Here is a 15,159-nt window from a genome sequence, read left to right as displayed (position 1 = left end):
TGTCTTGGACCAGTCTTTGCTGTGACTAACTCTCTAGGTGTATCTCCTCAGTGTAGGGGCAGGAACCGTTACCTTCCACATGAACTCCTCAACACCAAAACATGGATGCGTGGTATTCCAATGACCCGCGTAAAGAAGGCAGAATGCAAGGGGTCGGGCTGGGTCGAGTAGAACACAGGCGACACTGCAGTACACGCTGGAGGTGCCTGCGCTCCCTTTTGGGAGTTGCTGAGGCCTGCCCGCTAGGCAGGCACTCACTGCTCTGGTTGAGTAACCTTAGTGTAGGGGCGTTTGTGTTCTCTACCGGGACCGTCTGCCCCAGGATAGTACACACTCACCCGTCCCGATGAAACTTCTCAGCATCTACACAGGAACTCCTGGATGCCCCAATGAGCCAGGGACTAAGGAAAGTAGGGCGCAGGCAGAGCAGGTCCAGGAGATCACAGCAGAGACTGCAGCCCCAGCAGCGGGGGCCTGCTTTCCCTGGCGGGGACCTTGAGGCCTGCCCTCTAGTCAGGCACTCACTGCTCTCAACCATTATTTTCTTTGGTGTTGTTTGATAACGCTGTAGCAGTGAACACTGAAGATAAAGTGAGGTGATAGACAAGCACAACTGATTGATGATGTTTACAAGTATTCAACCATCCAAAACTCCAAACACAGTGTAGGACAAAGATGACCACCAGGTTGATATCAAATGGCCTGTGAGAGGTAATGATGTATTAATATAGTTCTACATTCTATAAAGGTTTGAAACTGTGGGACAGGTTTCTGAGACTGGGAGGGAAGTAAATATAGGAACAGGGAATAATGTATGATCTCAGAACCTACCTCAATTAACATGTACATACATTGATTTAATTAATGGTTTTAGTGAAAAAAAATTTAATCATACTTGACCAATTTAGAGGAATTATATTCCTCCATAGTACATTTTGACACATATCTAGTACTCTAAGAGACTGGAACTTATGCAGGACTACACATCCAGAGTTAACTATAAACCTGAAGTCATGTAACATTTAAGACTCTGAAGGACTTTTGTTTTCCCAGCAGTTATTATTTGGACTATACTATTAAAAATCATATTTCAGTTTATTAAAAACTCCCTTCAAAATGCCCCATTCTCTTAGAATCCAGAGATGGATTTTTTATCATATTTCATAATCATATTTTCCATTTTTTATTATTTTATTAATGAAGAAACATTTCATTGAATGTGGTCATTGGTGAAAAGATTGTGAAGGTATGATATTCAGTAAATCAGCATTTTTTCGTTCACAGATATAATTTTGAAAATTTGCTGCAAAACAGTGAGAGACAAAACAACATTCAGAATAATTGTTTTTGTGAATGTTTTAAAACTTGTCTTCTCTGTCATGTCAATCCCAGGGTAGCTTCCTGCTCTTTTAGGGTTCCTGATGCACTCAGGATGTGGTTATAACACTGTGTCTTGTACGGTAGTAGACCGCAGAGTCCTCAGATGTCAGGCTGCTGAGCTCCATGTAGGCTGTACTGGAGGATGTGTCTGCAGTCAGTTTGGCCTTGCCCTGGAACTTCTGATTGTAGTCAGTATCACCATTTCCAGGATTAATAACTCCAATCCACTCCAAGCCCTGTCCAGGACTCTGCTTCACCCAGTCCATTTCATAGTTACTGAAAGTATAGCCTGAAGCCTTGCACGACAATTTCACTGAGGTCCCAGGTTTCCCCAGTTCAGGCCCTGACTGATACAGCTGTACTTGGGAGTGGACACCTGTGAAGAAAAACACAGAGTAGATTGTCAGAGACATTGTCACCTCAGTTCCTGTCTTCTCCTCAGGTTTGGAATTAGAAATCATTTACCTGTAGTTACTAACACAAGGACGAGAATGGTACAGCTCCATCCCATGGTGTGGGCCTTGTGTGCTCAGTGAATATGGAGAAGACACTGATCATATGTTGTTGTTGAGTGTGGACATTCCTGTATTTACCATAATAGACAAAGGTAATTTGCATATTCAAGAACAGGGGACTTCTTAAATAAGCATCTAGTCCAGTTTGAGAAGGTGAGGGAGGACACTTTAGTCAAGCAAAAGGATGATGAAATTCAACTTTTAATCATGTCTGAGGAAATGCATCTCACACCATTCCCTCAGCTCTGCAGATCCTGTGGGTGAAACAACAGAACCTAAGCTCTCAATATATTTCTGGCCTGAGGCAGTTGCTCCACTTTGTGACAAGTTTGTCTGACAGATTTATGGAGAGGTTTTGATAATAATGATGGAGACTGGAAATTTCAAAACTTTCTAAATTTTGAGAAATTATAGCCTAATTTTGGATATATATATATATATATATATATATATTTTATATATATAATATTTCATACCAGAAGGTTTCATACAAAATCTCACTGAAATGACCTAAATAAATGTACCTCAGGCATATTTGCACATTGATGTTTAATGCAGCACTATCTAACAAAACTTAAGGAAATAAACTTCATGCCTGTCAGCAGAAGATTGCACCAAGAAGACATGACTATATGTGTGACACAACTGGACTAGGTCATCTGAAAGAATAAGGAACTTATATCACCTTTAGGAAATGAGTGTAACTGGAGATAACTGGATTATTTAAAATTGTATCTAAAATACAGATACTATATGAAACTCTAAGTAGTTTTTATATATTGAATAAGTACACAGAACTATTTGTACAAATATCTAACAATTTAGAAATGAAAATGTCTAGCAGAATATAGCAAAAACAGGAATATCTAGAAAATGAAGGGTAGGAGTTGTGGGAGAAATATGCACAGTGTAAAATGGAAAAAATTTTAAAATAAAAGTTCTAAACATATATAAAATTGCTGTCTTAAATTTTCAAAATAATTGTGCTTATTGTATAAAATTTTTATTCATGTATAAATATATTTTCATCATGTCTATCCCAAACTATGTTCCCCTGACTTCTTTGGGAACCTTCCAAGAAAAATCTCCTTTTTGTTTCATAATAGCAGAGTAAGTCCAAACTGTGCTATCTATACACGTATAGGTTTGTTATCCCAAAGTAAAGAAGGTGAAGAAGGACCCCCTAGAGACCTTCCCAAAAGTGATTATACTTTTCTAATCAGTTATCCAATACCAATAGACCTAAAACTTGGTGTTGGCCCACAAAGAGTCCCTGTTGCAATATTTCTTTAATTTTTTTAATCCTTTTCTTATAAAGTACATCAAAATCAAAGTTTCTCCTTACTCTTCTCTCTCACTCATACTTCTGCTCTCCAGCAGATGCATCCTGCTCTGTCTTCCCTCAGAAAAAAAGTATACGTTCCAGGAACATCCATAAAATACGGCATAGCAACCTAAAATATAACCAGGCAAATACCATATCATCATCCTGGAAGAATCAACCCAGTAGGAAGAAAAGTGTCCAACAAGTAGGACAAAGAATCAAACAGACCACATTTCCAGTGTTAGTAATCCCCAAACCATGCCAAGATATTCATTCATAAAAGGTATACTGAGGACTTAAGACAGCCCTATGCGATCCCTGATTTCCACGAACACCCATGAGTCCTCATTAGTTGATTATGTGGACAGTGATCTCATAGTGTCTATGGGACCTCTGGATTTTACAATTTTTCCTCCTACTCCTTAGTAGGACTCCATGAATTCCACATACTATTTGGCTCTAGGACTATGAATCTGCTCCCATCAGTTGCTGGATGCAGTCTCCTTGGTCTCAATGATGAAGATTCTGCTAGGTTCCAGTCACAACACACTCTCTAGGATGTACAAGCTAATTGTAGGTTTTGCCGCTGGTTTGGTGTCCTGTCATCTCCACTTTAGACCTTGCATGGTCACATAAGGTATTCTATTCAGGAAAACTGGTACAATGGAAAATCTATGCAATCTATGGAGATAATCTTGTCAAAAACTCCTAGTAATGGGAGACACAGAGCCTGAGCTGACCATTTTTTTTTATTTTATTCTTTTTTAATTAAAATTTCCACCTCCTCCCCGTTTCCCATTTCCCTCCCCCTGGAACTGAATAAGCATGGGATGAAACCAGACTCTCTGAACATGGTGGACAATGAAGGCTGATGAGAAGCCAAGGACAACGGCACTAGGTCTCGATCCTAATACATGAACTGGCTTTGTGGGAGCCTAGCCTGTTTGGATGCTCACCTTCCTGGACCAAGATAGAAGTGGGAGGACCTTGGACTTCCCGCAGGGCAGGGAATCTGGACTGCTCTTCAGTATTGGGGGGGGATGGAGTGGGGAGAGGGGGAGAGGAGTGGGGCAAGCTGGCTATTTTTTAATATTTTTTAAAAAAAATTGTTACATTGTATTCATTGGTTACAGCAAGGCACAAACAATCCAAGATGCATATAAGAACCTTGGAGGACAGTTTATGAAATTCAGTTCTCATTTCTACCAAGTAGATGCAAAGCAATTCAAATAATATTGCCAAGCTTACAATTAGACATCTTTACTTACTCAGTTAATTCACAGACTCTCATACTGTAATGTTGACTTGCTTGATTTGTTGAGAACTTGTGCTGGTAACTGTAGATTCTGAGAGTTCATATGTATAGTAGCTATGTGAGGTCCAGAGGACAACATTTTATGGCTACCACCCCATATTGTGGTTCTTAAATTTGATCCCATCTTTTGTGTGAAGGTCCCTGAGTTTTGGGTGCAAAGTAGATACAGATGACTCATCTGTGGATGAACACTTAGTCTTTCATTCTTAGCACTTTGACAAGGTATAAATGTCTACATGAAGAAGTTCTTGTGATCATGGCTAAGAGCAGGACTAATCTATTGGTTGTAAAATAAATATTTATCTTGCAATTTGACAGCATGACTATTAGCAATAAAACTTGGGTAGGGCTTACTAGGGCCTATGTCATTCCAAGCCATGGGTTTTTGAACATGTTTACTTGGGATACATACTTATAATCAATCAATCAATAAATATAGTTAGAAAAAAAGTTGATCACCACATAACTCTCAGGCACTAGTGGGTATATCTAACTAGAAGACTGTTATTGAAGACTACAAGATCTGTAACTTTATATGCTCATTGATGTCCTTTCTACCAATGTAGACCTTCCTACATTAGGAAAGGAAGCTGAAGGGAGAATTTCCCAATCAATTTCTGGTTGGTTTCACTATTGTAGTAGGAGTGGTGGGCTGCGTTCCAGCCCAGCTCTGCACGGCTAGCTTTACCAGAAATATAGAAACAGAAGAGTCATTGCCAAATTCCTCTTATGAAGCTACAGTTACCCTGATACCAAAACCACACAAAGACCCAACCAAGAAAGAGATTTAAAGGCCAATCTCTCTCATGAACATCGACGCAAAAATTCTCAATAAAATACTGGCAAACCGAATCAAAGAACATATTAGAAAAGTTATCCATTATGATCAAGTAGGCTTCATTCCAGAGATGCAGGGCTGGTTCAACATACGCAAATCTATCAATGTAATTAACCATATAAATTAACTGAAAGAAAAAAAACATATGATCATTTCATTAGATGCTGAAAAAGCATTCGACAAAATTCAACACCCCTTTATGATAAAAGTCTTGGAGAGATTAGGGATACAAGGGTCATACCTAAATATAATAAAAGCTATTTACAGCAAGCCGACAGCTAACATTAAATTAAAGGGAGAAAAACTCAAAGCCATCTCACTAAAATCAGGAACATGGCAAAGATGTCCACTCTCTACATACCTCTTCAATATTGTGCTTGAAGTTCTAGCAATAGCAATAAGACAACAAAAGGGGATCAAGGGGATTCGTATTGGAAAGAAAGAAGTTAAGCTTTTGTTATTTGCAGATGATATGATAGTGTACATAAGCGACCCCAAAAACTCTACCAAAGAACTGCTACAGCTGATAAACACCTTTGGTAATGTGGCAGGTTACAAAATCAACTCCAAAAAATCAGTTGCCTTCCTATACACTAAGGATAAGGAAGCAGAGAGGGAAATCAGAGAAGCATCACCCTTCACGATAGCCAGAAATAGCATAAAATATCTTGGGGTAACTCTGACCAAGGAAGTGAAAGATCTATTTGACAAGAACTTTAAGTCTTTGAAGAAAGAAATTGAAGAGGACACCAAAAAATGGAAGGATCTCCCTTGCTCTTGGATTGGGAGGATCAACATAGTAAAAATGGCAATTCTACCAAAAGCGATCTATAGATTCAATGCAATCCCCATCAAAATCCCATCAAAATTCTTCACAGATCTGGAGAAGACAATAGTCAACTTTATATGGGAAAACAAAAAACCCAGGATAGCCAAAACAATCTTATACAATAAAGGATCGTCTGGAGGCATTACCATCCCTGACTTCAAACTCTATTACAGAGCCTCAGTATTGAAAACAGCTTGGTATTGGCATAAAAACAGAGAAGTCGACCAATGGAATAGAATAGAAGACCCTGACTTTAGCCCACAAACCTATGATCACCTGATTTTCGATAAAGGAGCTAAAAGTATACAATGGAAAAAGGAGAGCATCTTCACCAAATTGTGCTGGCAAAACTGGAGGTCAATCTGTAGAAGAATGAAAATAGATCCATATCTATCACCATGCACAAAACTCAAGTCCAAATGGATTAAAGACCTCAATATCAGTCCAAACACACTGAACCTGATAGAAGAGAAAGTGGGAAGTACTCTACAACACATAGGCACAGGAGACCACTTCCTACGTATAACCCAAGCAGCACAAACACTAAGGACATGGTTGAATAAATGGGACCTCCTGAGACTGAGAAGCTTCTGTAAAGCAAAAGACACTGTCACTAAGGCAGAAAGGCAACCCACTGACTGGGAGAAGATCTTCACCAACCCCACAACTGACAAAGATCTGATCTCCAAAATATATAAAGAACTCAAGAAATTAGTCCGTAAAAAGTTAATCAATCCAATTATAAAATGGGGCACTGAGCTGAACAGAGAATTCTCAACAGAACAAGTTCAAATGGCCAAAAGACATTCCTTAGCGATCAGGGAAATGCAAATCAAGACATCTTTAAGATACCATCTTACACCTGTCAGAATGGCTAAAATAAAAAAACACCAATGATAGCCTCTGCTGGAGAAGTTGTGGAGAAAGGGGCACACTCATCCATTGCTGGTGGGAATGCAAACTTGTGCAACCACTTTGGAAAGCAGTGTGGTGGTTTCTCAGGAAAGTCGGGATCAACCTACCTCTCGATCCAGCAATACCACTCTTGGGAATATACCAAAGAGATGCCCTAACATACAACAAAAGTATATGCTCAACTATGTTCATAGCAGCATTGTTTGTAATAGCCAGAACCTGGAAACAACCTAGATGCCCTTCAATAGAAGAATGAATGGAGAAAGTATGGAATATATACATATTAGAGTACTATTCAGCAGTAAAAAACAATAACTTCTTGAATTTTGCATACAAATGGATGGAAATTGAAAACACTATCCTGAGTGAGTTAAGCCAGACCCAAAAAGAGGAACATGGGATGTATTCACTCATATTTGGTTTCTAGCCATAAATAAAGGACATTGAGACTATAATTCGTGATTCTAGAGAAGCTAAATAAGAAGGTGAACCCAAAGAAAAACTTATAAGCATCTTCCTAAATATTAACCTTCATCAGGCGATGAAAGGAGACAGAGAGAGAGACCCACATTGGAGCACCGGACTGAAATCTCAAGGTCCAAATCAGGAGCAGAAGGAGAGAGAGCACGAGCAAGGAACTCAGGACCGCAAGGGGTGCACCCACACACTAAGGCAATGGGGATGTTCTATCGGGAACTCACCAAGGCCAGCTGGCCAGGATCTGAATAAGCATGGGACAAAACCGGACTCGCTGAACATAGCGGACAATGAGGACTACTGAGAACTCATGAACAATGGCAATGGGTTTTTGATCCTATTGCACGTAATGGCTTTGTGGGAGCCTAGGTAGTTTGATGCTCACCTTAATAGACCTGGACGGAGGTGGGTGGTCCTTGGACCTCCCACAGGGCAGGGAAACCTGATTGCTCTTTGGGCTGAGGAGGGAGGAAGACTTGATTGGGGGAGGGGGAAGGAAATGGGAGGTGGTGGCGGGGAAGAGGCAGAAATCTTTACTAATTAATTAATAAAAAAAAAAGCAACTGTCATCAGAGAAGAGAAACACAAAAAGGTATATATGTACTCTATTGTAATGAGAAGATTTAAGTAGTAATAGCATGTCTCAGCTACTCACAAATTTATTCCTATGGACCCAACAATCATTATCCGCTCAGAAGCCTGACATCTCTTGCGTGTAATATAAGAAGCTATGGTCCTTGTAGCAGAGTTGTAAAGCAGCTATGTAGTCGGACCTTCAGTTAAAGGCTTGCAGCCATTTTAGATGCTATACTCTTTGTGCTTACAGAATCTATTCACTTCTGAATTAGAATGTTCAAAATTTTTCTACATATTGATCAATCCATATGTTGCATTTTGAGGAAAGTAGTAATGCACTTTGGTAACTCCCTGGTATTTTAAGCATTATATCTTATTTTCAATTTTTAAATAAATTTGCTTATTTTACATCCTGGCAAGTTTCCTGCTTTCTTCTCTCTTCCCAGTCCTTTCCACACACATTCCTCTGTTCCACTCCTCATTATTTCTGTTGAGGAAAGGACAGGTATCCCAAAGGTATCAACAAAATGTGACTTATCAAGTTACAGTAAGATTAATCACCTCCCATGTACTTTGACTGAGCAAGGAGACACAGTATGACAAGTAGGTTCCCAAAGCCAGTAAAAGAGTTTTAGACATTCCCTGTCCCCACTGTTAGGCGGATCTCTGTGAGTTTGAGACCAGCCTGGTCTACCAGAGCTAGTTCCAGGACAGACTCCCACAGAGAAACCCTGTCTCGAAAAACCAAAAAAAAAAAAAAAAAATTAGACATTCCCTGTCCCCACTGTTAGGAATACCAGAAGAAGACAAAGATACCCAATGCTAACATACATGCAGTGGACCTAGCCCATTCTCTGCAGGCTGTCTCATTACTAGTACAGGCTCTGTGAATCCCTATGATCCCAGGTTATCTGATTCTCTGAGTTTTCTTGTTGTGTTCTTGACCCCCTGGCTCTTACTATTGTTTCTCCACCTCTTCTGGGGAATTCTCAGTGGGTCTGCATCTGTTTCCATATTGTGATGGATGATGCCTCTCTCAGAACAATTGGACAAGACAACAGTCAATGAGTATAGGAGAATTTTAATTCAGCACCCAGTTGCAAGGTTCTAACTTAGAATTGGAGAAGAATATTCACACTTGCTAAAAGGTATTATTAGTATGAAAACATCTTTTCACAGCATTCAGATTTTTCATGGAGAGGAAATCTGTGATGGAAGAACAAGCAGAACAGGTCACTGTTCTCAGGTACACTTCTCAATGACAAGCCCCAGAGATCACAGATGCCATGTGTCTCCATGTTTTTCCTTGCTTAGATATTCCTTCTAACTGAGTATGTATCCCCCAAATGGTAGAACAGGTTATTGTGTTTCTGTGGTTCAATGCAATGCAATATGCTATGAGTAGAAGGCAGGTATTGGGACTTGGGAAGAGATGAGTGTGGAACCTGTGAGCAGTGGTTAATCTCTGAACCTACGTCTCAGATCTCATTAATAAAAACTGGAATGATTAAATCATCTTTAATACTAATTGAAAAATAATTTTGGACATCTCCTGAGAATTAGACTTTGATTTACTAGGGGATCAAACACTTCTGCTCCAAGATATTGACCAATTTACGGTAGTAACCTGTGCTGATATTAATATCAATATGGGTGTTGCGGCCACCCTCGTCCGCAAGGATGACGCGACCAACGGAGCTCTTCTCACTGCAGTTTTATTCAGGACCTTTTGACATTTGTAAAATCTCACTCACTCACTCACTTACTCACTCATTCTCACTCTCTCCCTCTCTCTCTTCCTCTCTCTCAGGGCAAACCTCTCCCAGCCCTTAAGTAGGCATGGGCTACCAATCCTGGATTGCCAGGTGGGCACTGCTCATAGGTCCATGCATATGCAAGCAGCTGACATTCATTGCGTGATAATAGCATAAGTCAGGCCTAGTTGATATTAGGAGTTGATTATCACAGAGAGCACTCGCTTTCAGGATTGAAGAGGGCGGAAACCAGCACCATCAGGGGCGACTCCACGCAGCTCTCTACACATAGCCATCAGGTGTGACTCCACACTGCTCTCTACACATGGGGATATGTATCAAATTTAGTAATAAGAAGCTTCCTCCTCTCTGAATCTTTTATGAAGTGTCACTAGGAAAATTCCTATGCAATAGAATTCATTCTTAGTCCTGTTATTACTTTCCTCAACAGTTAACCACAATTTTTAGGAAGTCTTCATGTTATTCTTCTCTGTCCTCTCAGCAGCAAGGCAGCTTCCTGCTCCTTCAGAGTTTCTGTGTGCTGTGACTCTGTGTCTTGCACAGTAATAGATAACAGAGTCCACAAGTGTCAGGATGTTGAGCTCCATGTAGGCTGTGTTGAACATGATATATGCATACAGTGTGGCTCTGTCCTCAAACTTTTTGTCCATAGATTATTCTACCAGTGTTTGGGAGTATGTTTCCAATCCATTCAAGCCCACATGCTAGTATCTGCCTCACCCAAATTATATTGGAAATGGGGAAGATAAGAGTCGAAATCCTTGCAGGACACCTTTACTGAAGCTCCAGAACCCCTCAATTCAGACACAGATTTCTGTAGATGAGCCTGAGAATGCACTCCTGTGGAGAGGAAAAAGTGGCTGTCACTGTCACTTTTCCCTCATTCCCTCTCTCAGGCCTAAGACTAAAGATTCACTTACCTGTAGCTTCTGCCACCAGGCAGAGCACGAACACCGCCAGTCCATGTTGAAACCATGTGTGCTCAGGGACTAGGGACAAAAGTGTAATAATGTGCTGCTATAGAGATTATGGAGATCCTTTTATATACAACCAGAACATCTATTATTTACAACTAGAACTTCTGTAATTTATATACTCATGAGGGAGGGTATTTGTTAGATCAACAATTGATCCTATTTGAGACATAAACAAAGAAGATTCTGTTTTAGGCAGCAATATGGTGATATCTGAGCCTCAAATCTGTCTAAGGAAATGCATTCTTTGCTTCATCCTGGTCCTTGTGCACATAGAGCTCTTCTATCTCACTGCAATCAGTTCATCACATACATTAATGTGAATTACCCTGTAATGGTTCAAAGGACACATGAATCTCCTTAGGGTCAACAATTAAATGTGATGTGGGAAGATCCATTGAGATTATCATTGTTCAAAAGACCCTAGCACAGAACATTGTAGACTGCTGTCCATGACAACACCAGTAATAAGCAGGACTATGGATACACATGATATCAACTGAGAAGTCTTGGAGCACTTTTTCCCAAAACATTTCTCAGAATTGTGAGACCCATACAACTTTAATCTATGCTAATAAGTGATTCATGCTTATACAGAGACAATAGGAATGTAATGCGGCCTTTGTTGGGTTAACATATGGGTTCTATTTAACAAAGAACCTCTCTGGTGTTATAGAATGGATATCTCACTTATCAACTACAACATAAGCTCTGAGTGTAATGAAATTGACAATGGAAGCCAGGGTCTATTGAAAACTCAATGCACAACTTCCTGTTTTACTTCTGCTGCCATTTACTCCTTAGGGATTGGTGACTCTACAATAACCCCTTCACACGTGTGCGCGCGTACACACACACACACACACTCAAGAATCCCATGAGGCCATAATATATACAAAGGGTCTGTGTGGTAAAATAAAGCAGAAAAACAAATGCAATGCCCTGTTATAGACAAAGCACCATAAAAGATGTAACAAGTTGATCTTATGTTGGGCAACTATTGCTGGGAATATCACTGAGAGTGGTCTGTTTCCCCAGTGAGATTCCCTCTGAGAAAACTAATTTGTCATTTGCAAGTGGCTATCAGAATTTATAGATGATGAAATATATCTTCATCAAAATATTGATTCAGTATTGGGAGAAGCATATGCTCACATTATCACCAATGAGAACATTTGGATCTTTGCTTCAGTTTAAAGCTGCTCACTCTTTAGTCTTAGAGGCAGATTTACTAGGAAATTTGTGAATATAGTGAGAATGAATTCATAACTGAAGTCATCCAGATCAGGAGCTGAGAATCCACATTAAAAACACACAGGATGCATAGTTCTCAGACCACACATTAAGCTATCCCTTAACTCCAGATGAGGGACTGAGTTCTGAATTAGGTGCACAACAGTCAGAACTGTAATTTTGCAATTCAGCAGAGAAACAGAGGATACAATGAAGAAATGTAGTTAGGAAAAGCATTTATTAAATTTTCATTTCCATCACATCTTAGCCTTATATTACAGTCGTTAAGAAAAGGAGAGGGGATTGGAGAACATAATGTTTAACTGTGAATGAGCCTGGCCCCTGCTTCTACTTGGCTCCCCTTGAATTACTAACATTGTTCCAGTCAAGGGTCTTTACTACCCGCTTTCTGAGTGAAAAGTCTATTAGAGTTTCCTGAGTTTCCCCTGCAGCTAATCCTGGGGACGACGCTTGGTCTCATAGATTTTTTTTGCATGTAGTTGAGTTAGGATTAGATGTCATATTTGTTTTAAGAAAATCAACCAAAGAAGGACTTGCTTATTTACAATGACAGGAACAATTTTAGAGTATTTAATTGCAGAAAGAATCACAAGAAAACCATCAGATAGAGAGTGCTCACAGAAAATACAGAAAATTACCAATTATGCCTACTTCCATGCTTCATGTGGGCTGATCGCCCCCTGCTGGTCATGGGTCATAGCAGAGAGGTTTTTGGCTGGGCTCTCACACAAGAGTCCTCACTGTGTCCCTTGTACAGTAATACATGGCTGTGTCCTCAGTTCTCAGGTTGTACATTTGAAGGAAGACCTTGCTTTGGGATTCATCTCTGGAGATGGTGAATCTGTCTTTCACCGAAGCAGCATAATAGGTTACATAATTATTACTTTTAACTCCTATGACAACAACCCATTCCAGACCTTTCCCTGGAGCTTGGCAGACCCAGAACATGGCATACCTAGTGAAGGTGAATCCAGAGGCTGCACAGGAGAGTGTCAGTGACTCCTTGGGCTGGGCCAGTCCTCTACCAGACTCAACCAGCTGCACCTCACAATGTATACCTGCAAACAGAGACAACAATGATCAAGAAACTGTCAAACATCTACTGTCTCTATCACTCACACCTACTCTTGCACTCAGTATCCCTTGTTATCTACCTTTCAAAATGACAACCAAGAAAATTCAGTTCAACCCTAATCCCATGTTGATTGTGATGTTTTCAGTGTTGATCTTCAAATGGGAAGGCAGGGCTAGAGTCCTCTGAGTGACCTGCAGGGTCAGGGCAGAGCTGGTTTTCACAAGCAAAGGAAGGTCATATTTGCATGTCTTCTTGCATATCTTATGCTCTGATCTGTGAGCCTTTGGGACAGGTTACTTTTGCAAATCTCAGAAAGAAAATGCAGTAGCAAAGTGAGCATTATTTTATTAAAATCTTATTCATATTTCATTTGTAATAAAACTTGACTAATTTATTTTATTTTACTTTCTTTGAATGTTCACCACTTACTACATATCTTACAAGTAAATTCATATGAAGTTTTAAAATGAAAATTGCACATTTTATAGTTTTAGGAGAATTAATATTAATCTCAATGAATAGTGAAAGTATGCAGGCTGAAGATGCATTGCCCAATGTTACAGAAGAACATTAGTTGACTGATTAGGCATCAAGCTGTATCTGTCAATTCTAGAACTTTGCAAGTTGCTTACAAAGTACTTCCAGTTTAATTAGGTAATATTGTATTCTACTGTGATTTTTCATAGAGTTGAAGACAGATAGTTATAATTTTCCTTAATTTTGATAAAAGATAAGTTAAGTATGAAACTTGAGACTCACAAATAAATATTGTAACTGTATATCTTGACTTGATATCTGTTTGTCTATGTAATTTTATTATGTTAAAGATAAAACCGTTTTTATTTAGCCAGAAAAGGGGAGATGATGTGAGATTCTCTTCTGTATGTTGTGACTGTGTTTTATTACCATTTGTTAATAAAGAAGTTGCTTCAGTCCATGGCAGGGCAGAATAGAACAAGGAAGGAAAACTAAACTGAATGCAGGGAGAAAGATGTCAGAGTCAGGGAGATACCATGAAAATACCAAAGGAGAAAGATGCAGTAACTTAGCAGTAGGCCACAGCCTCCTGGTGATAAACAGATTAATAGAAATGGCTTAATTTAAATTGTAAGAGCTAGATAGAAAAATACTTGAGTCATCAGCTAAATAATATTGTGATTAATAAATTTTTATGTGATTATTTGTGACTGGGTGGCTAGGAAACAAATGAACAGTCTCCACTTACAGTCACCCATAATGTTTTTTATCCCTCTCCTTTTCATATTTCTCTCTCCTTAATTTTCTCTTCCTACCATTAGCAGATAAATACCCACCCCCATTTTCCCATTCTCCCAGTCATAGCATTTGGGTCCTACTATCCACTTCTCTAAGAACTTTCCCCACAGATTCCTGCAAAAATGTTTTTTCCCCTTGATTTCAACAATAATAGATATCAACATAAACACCAAATGGCATATACCACCATTATCAACAGACACAGAAGCTTCTCTAAAATGGGTCGCATATTGGGATGCAAAACAAATCTTACCAAATTAAGAATAATTTAGCCCAGTCTGCACATCCTATCTTTTCAAAATGCAATGAAGATTATCATCTTCAGTGAACAAAGAGCAATTCCACAGTTTCATGGACATTAAACAACTGATTACTGATCAAGAGTAAAAGAAGAAATTGATTAAGAAATTAATTTTTTATTTACTAGTGTCTAATAAAATGAAAACACAGAAAATCCTCTTGGACAGATTGGAAGCCTCAATGGGCAAAATTTCTAGTTTTGTGTGTTTAGTTGTTCTCTGTCTGTTTGGATGGTGGATGATGTTCTGACATGAGTCCTTTTCAAATGACCTTGGTTATTGCAAATAACAGAAGTTATTTGACTTCACCTCTCCACAAGTCCATGAATTTTACACAC

At 39.3% G+C, this 15,159-nt stretch overlaps 1 gene segment (V, D, J or C); it reads right to left on the bottom strand.

The window, feature by feature from the left end:
• Positions 1 to 1,427: 1,427 nt before the first annotated feature.
• Positions 1,428 to 1,891, bottom strand: LOC130882721 (Ig heavy chain V region 3-like). The segment is given in 2 exon segments: positions 1,428 to 1,756; positions 1,846 to 1,891. Coding segments are annotated over 2 exon segments (375 nt in total).
• Positions 1,892 to 15,159: the final 13,268 nt, after the last annotated feature.

This window comes from Chionomys nivalis, chromosome 10, assembly GCF_950005125.1.
Source record: "Chionomys nivalis chromosome 10, mChiNiv1.1, whole genome shotgun sequence".
Lineage (NCBI taxonomy): Eukaryota > Metazoa > Chordata > Mammalia > Rodentia > Cricetidae > Chionomys > Chionomys nivalis.
The sequence above is the reverse complement of the archived record's forward strand: the minus strand, read 5'-3'. Positions and strand labels throughout refer to the sequence as shown.